Source organism: Theobroma cacao, chromosome 7, assembly GCF_000208745.1.
Source record: "Theobroma cacao cultivar B97-61/B2 chromosome 7, Criollo_cocoa_genome_V2, whole genome shotgun sequence".
NCBI classification, from domain to species: Eukaryota; Viridiplantae; Streptophyta; class Magnoliopsida; order Malvales; family Malvaceae; genus Theobroma; species Theobroma cacao.
Window position 1 is genome coordinate 20921538 of NC_030856.1, and position 12581 is coordinate 20934118.

The window sequence follows — 12581 nt, forward strand, 5'->3', positions numbered from 1 at the left end:
TAGCCAAGGCCTGGAAAGGACTCCCGGCTGCTTGTAGAAAGAGATAGGCCAATCCTTGTGGCTACTCTCACCTGGAGTAGCTCAAGAGAATAGTTATAAAAATAAAACGACAAGAATAAGAAAAATGTATATATTATATTATATTGTTAAGTCTAAGTCTAAAAGCAAAAAAGAAGAATAATAAAGCAAAAGACAGCCCAACATGCGAGTCTGTAATCTGTATTTATTATTAAACGATCCCTCTGTCGTTGAGCTGATAAGCTGTCTCTTTTGTCTCTCTCAGTTTCTCCTCACAAAATATTCCAATTTTCTAGTACTCTCTCCTTCTTAAGTTATATCTCCCACTCTCTACCTTCCTTCATCACAAATATTTAGAGATTATGGGGTCGAGAGCAAGAAGGAAGCAGAGATGGTGCACACAAACACTAACGCCTTTAATGGAAGGGCCAGACCCTGAAATGCAAGAAGAAGGAAACAAGAAGGAGAGCTCTTGGGAAGTGATCCGAGAATGGTTTCGAACACAAAAGGGATTGTCGGCAAGTAATTTTTCAATGTCTTTATATGGAAACAATAGTATTCCTGCCAAGAGGCAAGATTTAAGGCTTTTGCTTGGTGTATTGGGTTGCCCTCTCGCCCCCATTCCTCTAGTTAATCACCCAATTCATCACATTCGGGTCAAAGATATTCCTATTGTAAGTTTTTGAATGCATTCTTCATCGTGTTCTTTAATTACATGTTCTATCTTACTTCAAGGACACCGTTGTTTACCGTTTTCATTTTCTTTCTAAAGAAAAAACTTAAGAAAATATGTGTTTGATGAACACATAGGAAACTTCGACGGCGCATTACATTATACAGCAATATTTGGCGGCTACGGGATGCTTGAAACAGCAAAAATGTGCGAAAAGCATGTATGCAACAGGAAGCGTGAAGATGATTTGTTGTGAAACGGAGATTTCCTCAGGCAAGAATGTGAAAAGTTTGGGAACAAGAAGTGGAGAAAGTGGATGCTTTGTTCTTTGGCAAATGTTACCAGGGATGTGGTCCCTTGAGCTGGTCGTTGGAGGCAATAAGGTGATTGCCGGCAGCGATGGGAAAACTGTCTGGCGACACACATCTTGGCTTGGCACGCATGCAGCCAAGGGACCTCAACGACCCTTGCGTCGCACAATCCAGGTACTCTAATCATGGATGATTAAAGATTCATTAATTAATTATATAGTTTCTATTGAAAGGTCCATGTCAACTAAAGCAAAAACGACCATTGTCATTTTGAGGATGAGATTATTAGATAACCAATTAATCATGCAATGCAATGCAATGTTTCTGAAATATGTCGCTAACTGAGTTCCAAGTCGACCATAGAAATAGAACCATGAAATTTTACTAATTAGTTTGCTTTCCTTTTAGAATATATAATAACCTTTAGTTTCAAAAGGAAAAAAATAAAAAGAATATCAAGGAAGCAAAGCCTAGGTAGCATTAAATTCAAAAATTCTTTGTTTACCAAACAAAAGACAGTGATGGAAGAACAAGATCACAATCCCAAGGAAATGGAATAGAACTGACAATGATGGAGAAACTGTCTCATGCTTTTAGCAGACACATTTTCTTTTCTTTTGAACACTATCTGAGTTAGGGAATGGCACGTGATTGTCTCTGTTGACATCATCTATGATCACGTACATCCAATAATACCATCAACTTCTTGGGATTGCCACTTATACTTTTGCTTTAACTTTATCTTTTTGCTCTTTAGCGAATAGTGCTGGATGTGTTGCATTATTATAGCTCCTTTGCTTTTCTGGGCTTTCGCCCCCCTTCTTTATATATTTTCTACTTATTCCCAATCACGCCCTTTTCTTTTTTAGATTCTTTTTCTCTTTTATTGTCCAATTTTTGGGAATGCTACCAAATCTCGGCGGATACGATATGTAGCCTTTTTAAATATGAGATAACTCCTAGTTCATACTAACAAGGTTTATGGTCTCGAAGCTGCATGAGTGGGTCATATCTAAAAACTAATAGCTAATTGCTATCCAAGAGAGAAGAAAGAATCAAGCCTTTTACCATTTTGCCCTCTTAAGGGATTTTCTTGCCATTTGAATCTCTTTGGTATGACGGAAGAAATCATTAGTTAATTAACTCGTATGAAATGCTCAAAATTATGGTATGTGTAATAAATCCAGGGCCTAGATCCGAAGACAACAGCCAGCTTATTTGCTAAAGCTCAATGCCTGGGCGAGAAACGAATAGGGGAGGATGAATGCTTCGTGCTCAAAGTATGCGCGGACCGTGCAGCCGTGATGGAACGGAACGAAGGGCCAGCGGAGGTGATAAGGCATGTGTTATACGGCTACTTCTGCCAAAAGAGTGGTCTGTTGATATACTTGGAGGACTCCCATCTGACCAGGGTTCATACACAAGAGAATGAATCTGTGTACTGGGAAACTACCATAGGAAGCAGCATTGGAGACTACAGGGATGTGGACGGAGTGTTGATTGCGCATCAAGGAAGATCCATCGCCACAGTTTTCCGTTTCGGGGAGCTGTCCATGCAGCACAGCAGGACTCGGATGGAAGAAGTTTGGAGGATTGATGATGTTGTTTTTAATGTCCCGGGCCTCTCCATCGACTCTTTCATTCCTCCTGCTGATATCTTTGACAATGTTCATTCCCCTTCACTATAACTAACATCAACGTATCTATATCTATATCTATAGATACATATATATGCTTTATTCTTGTCCTAATTTGCAGAGAAAATACATTATTGCTGGGGTTGATGCTGTATCTTAATCTTAATTTCGATTAAGTGTAGTTTTTAGCTCGTTTCCAAAGTCATTAAGCTCGTAAAAACAATGACAAAAATTCATGGTTGGAGTGGAATAAGGATTTTTCTCTTTTTTTTCTCTCTCTCCTTGTAAGATGTATTGTTTTAAATTGCTTAAACAAGTGTATTTAAATACCAATTTCCTGATAAGGCATGTGCTATTTTTTTTTTTTTAGAATTGGTGGAAAAGAGATTCGAATCTTACTCTTTAAGCAAAGAGATTATGCACTAACTAATGAGTTAAATGTTTACGTGCGTGCCATCTAACTTTTTTATTTTAATTTTTTCTTAATATCTATGCCTATATATCTCGTAATCCATAGAAAGAGTAGAAATAATAACTAAAAATTTATTAATCAATCTCAATTCTCTGAGCTTACAATTTGATAGGTAAATCACAATCAACACTTTAATGTATTCTAAAACTATATACTTTCTTTCTTCTTAAAAAAACATTGTTTTGCATTTGAGTATTTGACTTAAATAGATAGATATATTCTCCTTAAAGAGTTGGTGATTTGAATCTCATATACCCCAATTAAAGGAAAAAACAAAAGTGCATGGTTTTGTTGGAGCATTTGGCTAGTTACTAAGGCTCCGTTTAGTAAGGTTGAAAAGTTTTTTTTAAAAAAATTTCAACGTTTTCCCCGTTTAGAAAAGAGGAAAACTTTTATAAACGTAAAATGTTTTACGAGTCAATAGAAAAAATTATATTGACCACTGTAGAATATTTAATGCCCTTCTCGTATATAAGATATTTTTGATCTACCTTATCCCCACTTTGAGATCAATCCCATGAAGTAATAAAATAATAAAGTATAATTATTTTTTAACTCTTTATTTATTATTATTATTTTATAAGAAATAAATCATTTTTATTCAATTGTTTTTTTCCAAAGTACGCAATTTTATTGTTAATTGCGAAAGTCAAATCCGACTTCTATTTTAAGATTACAAAAATAAATAAAGGCATAAAATAACCCCGAAACACTAGGCATCCAAGTTGGGAAAATTGGATACATCAACCCTCTCACATAATAAAATTAGTTTCGTAGACATTTGGACAAACTCAGCCCACCTTTTAGCTCATATAGAGTTATCCAACAAAGGCAATTGTCTCAATTTTAACCAATTTTCACATAAATTCTATCTAGAATAAACAAGCCCTCAATCAGAGAAGTCCTTATACTCATGTATTTTATTCAATTTAGTAACTATCCTCCAATTTGAACGAATTTAGTCCTTCAATTTTGAGAATTACTCCAATGTAGTTCCTCTTTTTAACAGCATCCAATTTAGCCATTAAATAAGTTGATGTCGGCATTGACATAGCACATTTTTGTGGATGCGGCAGCATGGGTAAATGACATACTGACATGGTAGTACCGCATCATCTTTTAAGTTCGGGTTGCTGATGTGGCTCTGCCATGTCACCATTAAGGCTCAAGTTGCTGATGTGGCACTACTACATTAGCATGTCAGAGTCATGTGCATGTTAGGAGGCTGTCATATATGTGGCATGCTTAGAGACTATCACGTGGCATGTTAGGATGCTGCCACGTCACTCTCTTCTTCTCCAAAATATGATGTGGTCTTGTTGAGATTCGAACCTAAGACCTCTAACAAGTACACTAAGGTATTTACCATCATGCATAAGCCTTTGCTTCAAATAATTTATTACTTTTGTTTTATTTTCTTTTTTTCTTTCTTATTTTTTTCCTAAAACTTCATCGTTTTTAAGCTTTCTTACACCTTCAAAAACCTTAGCTATAAAACCCAAGCTATAAGAGAGACAGAGAGAAAAAAAAAAAGGTAGAGAGAGAAAGGAAGCAAAAAAATGAGAAAAAGATGCTTTTATAGCTAAGGTTTTTGAGAGGGTAAGAAAGCTCTAAAGTGATGTAGTTTTAGGAAAAAAATAAAAAAGAAAAAAAATACAAAACAACAAAAGTAATAAATTATTAAAAGCAAGGGCTTAAACATGATAGTAAGCACTTTGGTGTATTTGTTAGAAATCCTGGGCGCATCCTATTTTGGCAAAGAAGAGAGTGACGTGCAACATCCTAAAACATGCCATGTGGCAGTTTCTTGGCATGCCATATGCAACCTTTTAACATGCCACACCACTCTGACATGGCACTACCACTTCAGCATGTCAAAGTTACATGGCAATGCCACATTGGCATGTCATCTACCAGCACTACCACATTAGCAAAAACTAAATTCTTTAAATTTGACTACAATGATTAAATTGAACAAAATGCATGAGTATAGGGACTTCCTAAGTATTTTGACCCAATTTAACATGTCAATATTAATGGATTTAACAATATGTTTGAAGTGTTTAGTTGTCCGTGTAGACCATAATTATGTGTTTGAACCTATATACTTCTCTATATTTCCACACCTAGAGAAAGATGAAAAACTTTATGTATAAATAAATTTATACTAAACCAAGATCTAACATAGTAGGAATTTAGAACATAAAGCGTATTTTGATGCATAGTTTAATAGTGGAAATAATATAGCAAAAATAATACTGACCATATTAATTGTTGGTAAATGCACTAGGATCTTCCTTCCTTTTTCGTTATGACTCTCTAATGGGTGACATTTTTATGTCGTTGTAAACAAGAGAGGGGACCTTTATATAGTGGATCCCTAATTCCACCCATCATAGGATTTAGGGTTTCCTACATAGGCTTACATTTTTAAGCCCACATATAACATTAGAGTCTAGCTCACTTTATTATATCAAAGTATGTACTATAATATTGTCCCTTTATCAAGGCCAAATTATCTTAACCTCATTTTGTTAAAATACAAAAATAAATAATATAAGTCCACACAAGGATTTTACTAAAAAATCTAACAATCTCCCACTTGGACTACATTATTTAAATTTAAATTTTAAAAACAAATTTCTTGAAATTGACTCACAAGTTGACAACCAAAAACTTTATGGGTCCAATTAAGAAAGAACAAATTGGTCTTGAGACTACTCCAAGTACTGTTTTATCTTATAAAATTTTGTGATATAGAAAAAAGCAGTAATTACGTCTACAAAGATATAGCATCAACTATAATCACATATACCACTCAATCTTATCAACATGAACTCAATGTGGTAGTGTAGCAATGAATAACAACACTTTCTTGATGATCTATTGTCACATTTCATTTTTTGAAAGGATTGTGATCTGCGCATGGACCTAAATGAGTATAGCCAACTAAACAAGCAAGCCTCTTTATCTTAATCATACATTAATAAATCAATCACACATGCTTCACTTACCAACATCATCATTATACATGCTTAAATCGTTAATCAACATAATCATAAACATTCATGTATAGGTGTGGACACATGAATATGGACTTCTCAACATAAACAGTGTGTACACTTTCATTCATAAACTTTGTACCCTATACAATATGTGTGTGTGTATATATATATATATATAATTTTATAAATGCACCTTAGGTGCTCATATGGGCTCATAGGCCATCATTCATAATATTCACATAATCTCATATAAGAAACTTGCCATCCAATGGCTCAACATTCTAGTATCAACAATTATTTATGAATAGAAATAAAATACTAACTCATCAAGAAAAAATGAACGGACCACATTTCCATGACACGAGGTGCTCAACAACTATCATTGATCTACAACAAAGATAGGAAACAGTAATGTGTAAGTCACAGAGACTCCGTGAGTAGATATGAGAAGGGGACAAGTCAAGAGGTTAGAGCTTTTGCACAAATAAGCATTTATATAACCATGCATATATGATCTTTCAAATACACATAAGGAACTTGTAGGAGAATAATCATGTTTTAAAACAAGTTTCATAAATTCTTTAGAAATATGTATAAACTTTTATATCTTTGAAAATCAAGTTCAAAAATAACAAAAAGTTGTTTCATACATTGTGAAGTCTCATACTCCTTTAAAACCCAATTTAAGTAAACCATTTGAATCACAATCAAAAGGGCTAACTTATGAATTCATTTTCTAATGTCATGGTGTTGAGATTTGCCTTTCGAGGCTCATCAACCAGTCATTTGAAACTCAAGAAATTCAGACTAGCCGATATCTAATCTTTTAAATCAACTTTACCTTTTACCTTCACAATAGACTAAGGAATCTTGTTCCAACATCCCACAAATCAAACCAATGGAAACAATAAACATCATGATCATTAAATAATGTCAAACACAACATAAACATAAACATTCATCAACTAGCTTTGGGATGGAATAACCTTCATTCACCATGGGCCCTATGGTGTATTTCCCGTTAGGCATGAATGCGCATAAGTAGGGAATGGAATCACCACCTCACTCCCCGTTAACTAATAGGGTGATAATGGAAAATTCCTCATTATCGTAGAAGATTTGTTATTGGAATAACCTCATCTAACCATGGGCAACAACCAACATTTCACATCTTAACATCGAATACTCATTTTATAATTCATCATCATTCATTAGACACATAGTGTTCATTTGACATCATAATGTGCCTTCATACTCATAACATGTGGTATATGGAATTACCTCACATACTTAGCACCATGACAATTTAATAAGTCACATTCTCATATCATGGGTTATGTGGAAATTACTTTGCATATTTTAACATAATTTATGTCATATACCTATACTTATTCATGGGGTATGTGGTAATGTCATTACATACAAATAAACATATATAAACATGTAGTCTTACGTAACTTATCCACTATGTGGGATTCATCACCACATAATCATAGAAATTTAACATGCATCTCATGGAAGTGGTGGTTTTGGTATAAAACAATTGGTAAGACTTGTCCCCCCTTGTTGAAAACTGCTACATAATAGGATATTTATATACATAATAGGTTTGCAAACAATTTGAAAATCATCTGTGTCACTCACATAATAAATCATCATCCCTTCAAATTATTTAATCATACTTTCGAAAACTAGTTGAAAACGTTGAAATTCAAATCCTTTGAGAAACCATTCTTCAAATAATAGCTCATCAGTATAATTAATCATTTCCATTAAAATCATGCTCACTTTACATATTAAAATTGTCACGACCCAAATTTTGGGCCATGATCGACGCATGGGCCCAATGGACGTAGTCCACTAAGCCTAAGCAAGCCTATTAATATGACCTGTTCATCATTCCATCAAAGTTGCTAAATCACATTTCATAACTTCGAATCAAAATAATACTAAGCATTGCCAACTCATAGTGGCATTACTAATCAAAGATACATGTATTGTCTAAACATACATCTTAATAATTTACATGGGGTTTGTCTATACACAACAAAAGAGTACTCGACTTCCAGCGGAGAGACTCAAATGTAAGTACAGCTACTAAATGCCAAAACACCTGCCAAGAGTCGAATCTATGAAGACACCTCGACCTAGTTACCAGCTGCCTCTTGATCTGAAAACATGAAGTTGAAAACAGTGAGTATAAACCCAGTGAGTGAACAAAGAAGGGAACAAGCCACAACAAGGAAAATTTAAAGAAATCACGATGCATTTATCTTTAAAACAATGCAATTTAGTTTAGCTATTATCAAAACCCCTTATGTAAACCTCAAATGAGTAAATCACTTTGATAAAAAAGGTCCATGCTTAACAAATGATTTGAAGAGTGAAAACCTTAATAGCCTTTATGCAAATTAAGTCAAGTAAACGACGGGTCCTCATTGTAGTGGAAAGGCATTCTCGCTGCAATGAAGTTTGGATTCAAGTTATTAGCCAAACGAGGGTTTCTCAATTGGCTGACGGTTTCTCACCAAACCTCTTCATTTCAAACTTAACTAATTAATTCCTTAATGTTAGAAGTCCATGCTCAACTATGGTACCAAAAAAGTGAAAAATAGGATAACAATCAAACAAAATAAGGAACAAAACAGAAAGTTTTTCGTTGTAGCGAAATTTCTGCCATAAAATAGAAAGTTTCTCATTACAGCGAGAAGCTACAGTAACTTTCTTACTGCAACGAGATTTCGGTCAGCATTACCCCTCCAAATCCGAGAGTTTCTCACTGTAGCGAGAAACAGAGCAGCAAGAAAAAAAGTTTCCTTTCTTTCAGGAAAAAGCCATCTTGCTAAAATGAAAAAAATCAACATGAAACACATAAAAATTTCAAAAGTTCAACATGCAAGATTCACATGTGCAAAACCATATACCATACTCATGAACTTTCTATAATACACATATATATATATCCATCACCATGCACACCTTCCCATCTTCATCAGCTCATATGCACTCCCCGCTAGCACATGGCTGGGTCAACATCGGCTTATGCACACTCTTACTCGCACATAGTCGGGTCAACATCGGTTTATGCGCACTCCCACTCGCACATAGCCAGGTCAATATCATTACACAACAATATTCGTATATATATATATATATATTAACACAGTATAAAAACACATAGGTCCGTCCTTTTTACACATTTCACATTTTCACAACCTCAAAATATTTTATCAAGGGCTTCCTCCCAAGGCACACGTTTTTAAGAAAAGTTGGATAAAATCAATCAATGTTTTGTGCAAATAGATTTACATTTCCAAAACAGTTTTGAGATGCAAATTCACTCACCAGTATTTTGTTGAGCCTTTAGCAGACTCTAACTTCCCTAATGGTCCAATTGAGGCTGTGGGACTTCGTTGGGACCTATCATGCACAACAACATCACCATTAACCCAACTTGGCATTAATACTATTCCAAAGCTATTTTCTAAATTAGGTTCTACTAGTCATTCTTAACTACTTTCCAACTACCATTAAATGGCTATTGTTTGCAATACTCTACTCACACTAAAATGAATAACAATCCCAACAAATAAACTCTCACAAATCTAATTACTAGACATTCTCAACACTTAAAACTCAACTCCAATTTACTACTTACCTTGACAGCTTTGTAACTTTGAAATTCTTTCCAAAAATTTTCTAAGCTATTATGGGAGTTCTCTCTTTCTTTCTCTAAGCACATAACTAGTGAGAGAAAGTATGGAAGTAGGATTTTTCAAGGGTTTTAAAGTGAGAAAGTGAAAGAGTACAAGGGTTCTATGCAAAAGTGCACAAAAGCTTGAAAATTGGAGCTACTTTTAGAGAGGTTATGGAGGTTTCATATCAAGCTTCCATGGAAGATGAAAGCAACATGAAAGAGAAGAAGGAAGAAGGAGAAGAAGCTGCTGAAAAATGGGAGAAGAAGCTGTTGGAAAATGGGAGAAGAAGCTACTGGAAGAAAGAGATATTTATAGCCCAAGCTTATCCACTCCACTTAAATTACCAAAATGCCCTTAACAAGTTAGCTTGTTCTCCTCCAATCCTTTATGCAAATCTTTTTACTCTTTTGACACTGAAACAAAGCCCATAATGGTCTAGAAATGCTCGGGTTTACGAAAACATAAAAATTTTGACCTGAGATGAAAAATGACCATTTTTCCCCTACCATGGAAATCATCATCATTTTTATTTCCTTCGTCATTTTACCTATATTTTCATCATTCATTTATGCCTTAGGCCTACTTAAGCCTTAATATTATTTAAAACTTACTTTTAGGGGCTTACTAAGGAAATGATGAAACTACCCCTAGCCCGTGTTATTACGTCTATGTGAGACCCCAACCTCTATAGGCTTGTAATTAAGCATAGATGTAATAATACGAGTTAAGGGTAATTTCGTCATTTCCCTAGTAAGCCATAAAAGTAAGATTTTTAACAATATTATGGCCTAAATAGGCCTAAGGCATAAATGGATGGTGAAATTAAGGGTAAAATGGAAAGAAAACCAAAATTTTGACGATTTTCACGATAGGGGCAAAATGGTCACTTTTCACCTCGGGTTAAAATTTTAAGTTTTTATGAACCTAAACATGTCTAGACCATTATGGATCTTGTCCTAGTGTTAAAAGAGCAAAAAGATTGCATAAAAGATTGGAGGGGAATAAGTTAATTGGTGGAAGGGCATTTTCATAATTTTATGGGAATGGATAAGTTTGGCCTATAAATATCTTGAAATTTTCAGCACCTTCTTGAATTTCCAACAGTTGGTCTTCTTCCCTTCTCCTCTCTCACATTTCTTCAAAACTCCATGGAAGCTTGATATGAAGCTTGCATGATTTTCTCTCTCTAGCTCTAGTTTTCATACCTTTGAGCCCTTTTGACTAGAACCTTTGAATTCTTTCACTATCTCACTTCAAAACCCTTGATAAAGCTTATTTTAAGACTTTCTCTCACTAGTTGGGTATTCTAGAGAGAGAAAGAAAGAATTACCCCATTAATTTGGAAGCAATTGGAAGGGAATTTGACTACAAAGGAGCCCTAGGGTAAGTGATGAACTAAGCTCAAATTTTGGCTATAGAAAATGGCTAGTAATTGGGATTTGTGAGCTTTTTTATTGTTGAGTATGTTCATTACTTTTAGTGATTAAGATAGTGAACATAGATGGCCATTTAATGTGGCAATTGAAAGCTAGCTAAGAGATAGCTTTTAGGGTTCATAGTGTGTAAATTGACCTATTGATTATGCTAATGTGATCCTAGGTTCTAAGGAAGCCCCAACATCTTGTTTGGACAATTAGGGAAATTGGAGTCATCTAGAGGCTCTATAATCGATTGGTGAGTGAACTGTCTTCAAAACTTATTTTGGGAAATATAATGTATTTGCCACCCATTTGAATGAATTATCAAGTTTTTCATAAAGACAAGTGCCTTGGGAACAAGCTTTTGTAAAAATGGTTTTATGTTGTGATATGTGATTGCTATGGATTCATGCACTATTGTAATATGATGATATATAAATGTGTGTGTTGTGCATGATGAATGATATTGTGTATAATGACTGTAATCGTGTGTGTGCACGATGTGGGGGAATGCACATGCCGGTGATGATGGTGGTGTGAGAGATGGATGATGATAGTGCCCGTGTGCACGATGTGGGGGAATGTACATGATGGCACTGATTGTGCATGATGTGGAGGGATGCACACGATGGTGCCGGCTATGTGCACGATGTGGGGAGATGTACATGACTCGGGTGTTATTATGATGATGTTGATGTTTATCTATGTAATTATGCATATCTAGACTTATGAAATGAAAACTTATGAATGTGATATATGATTGACATACATGAGAAATTTGATACATTGCACTTTGGGAATTTTCATGTGCTGTATGTTGATCTTGTTGGTTTGGCAGGATGGCCTTTTTGTTGAGTGAGCGAAAACTTTTCTCTTGTTGCTCTGTTTTTGCTATAGCGAAATTCATTCTCGCTGTAGCAAGAAACTCTCGGGTTTGAGAATCTTCACCATAACTGGTTCTTGCTGCAGCGAGAATGTATTTTGCTACAGCGAGATAGTCACTGTAGCTTCTCGTTGCAGCAAAAAACTCTCTGTTTCATCAGCTGAATTTCGCTGCAGCGAGGAAGAATCTCGCTACAGCAAGAAACCTTTTATTTCTGGGTTACAATTTCGCTGCAGTGAGAAAGAATCTCGCTGCAGTGAAAAACCTTCTATTTTGGTCTCCTATCTTGTCCAATTGCTGCCCTATCTTTCACTTCTTTATAACCATATCGAAGCATGGACTTCCAACATTAAGGATTAAATGAGTTAAGTTTAAAATGGGGAGGTTTAGTGAGAAACCCTCCGCCAGTTGAGAAAACTTTATTCGGCTAATAACTAAATCCCAACGTCGCTGCAACAAAAATTCA

The 12581-nt window shown here is 35.1% G+C and overlaps 1 protein-coding gene across 1 annotated transcript; it reads left to right on the forward strand.

The window, feature by feature from the left end:
* Positions 211-2983, forward strand: LOC18594994. The gene is made up of 3 exons (XM_007022720.2): positions 211-692; positions 829-1176; positions 2190-2983. Exons 1-3 carry the CDS (start codon positions 381-383, stop codon positions 2688-2690), a joined length of 1161 nt encoding a protein of 386 aa, XP_007022782.2. The 5' UTR covers positions 211-380; the 3' UTR covers positions 2691-2983.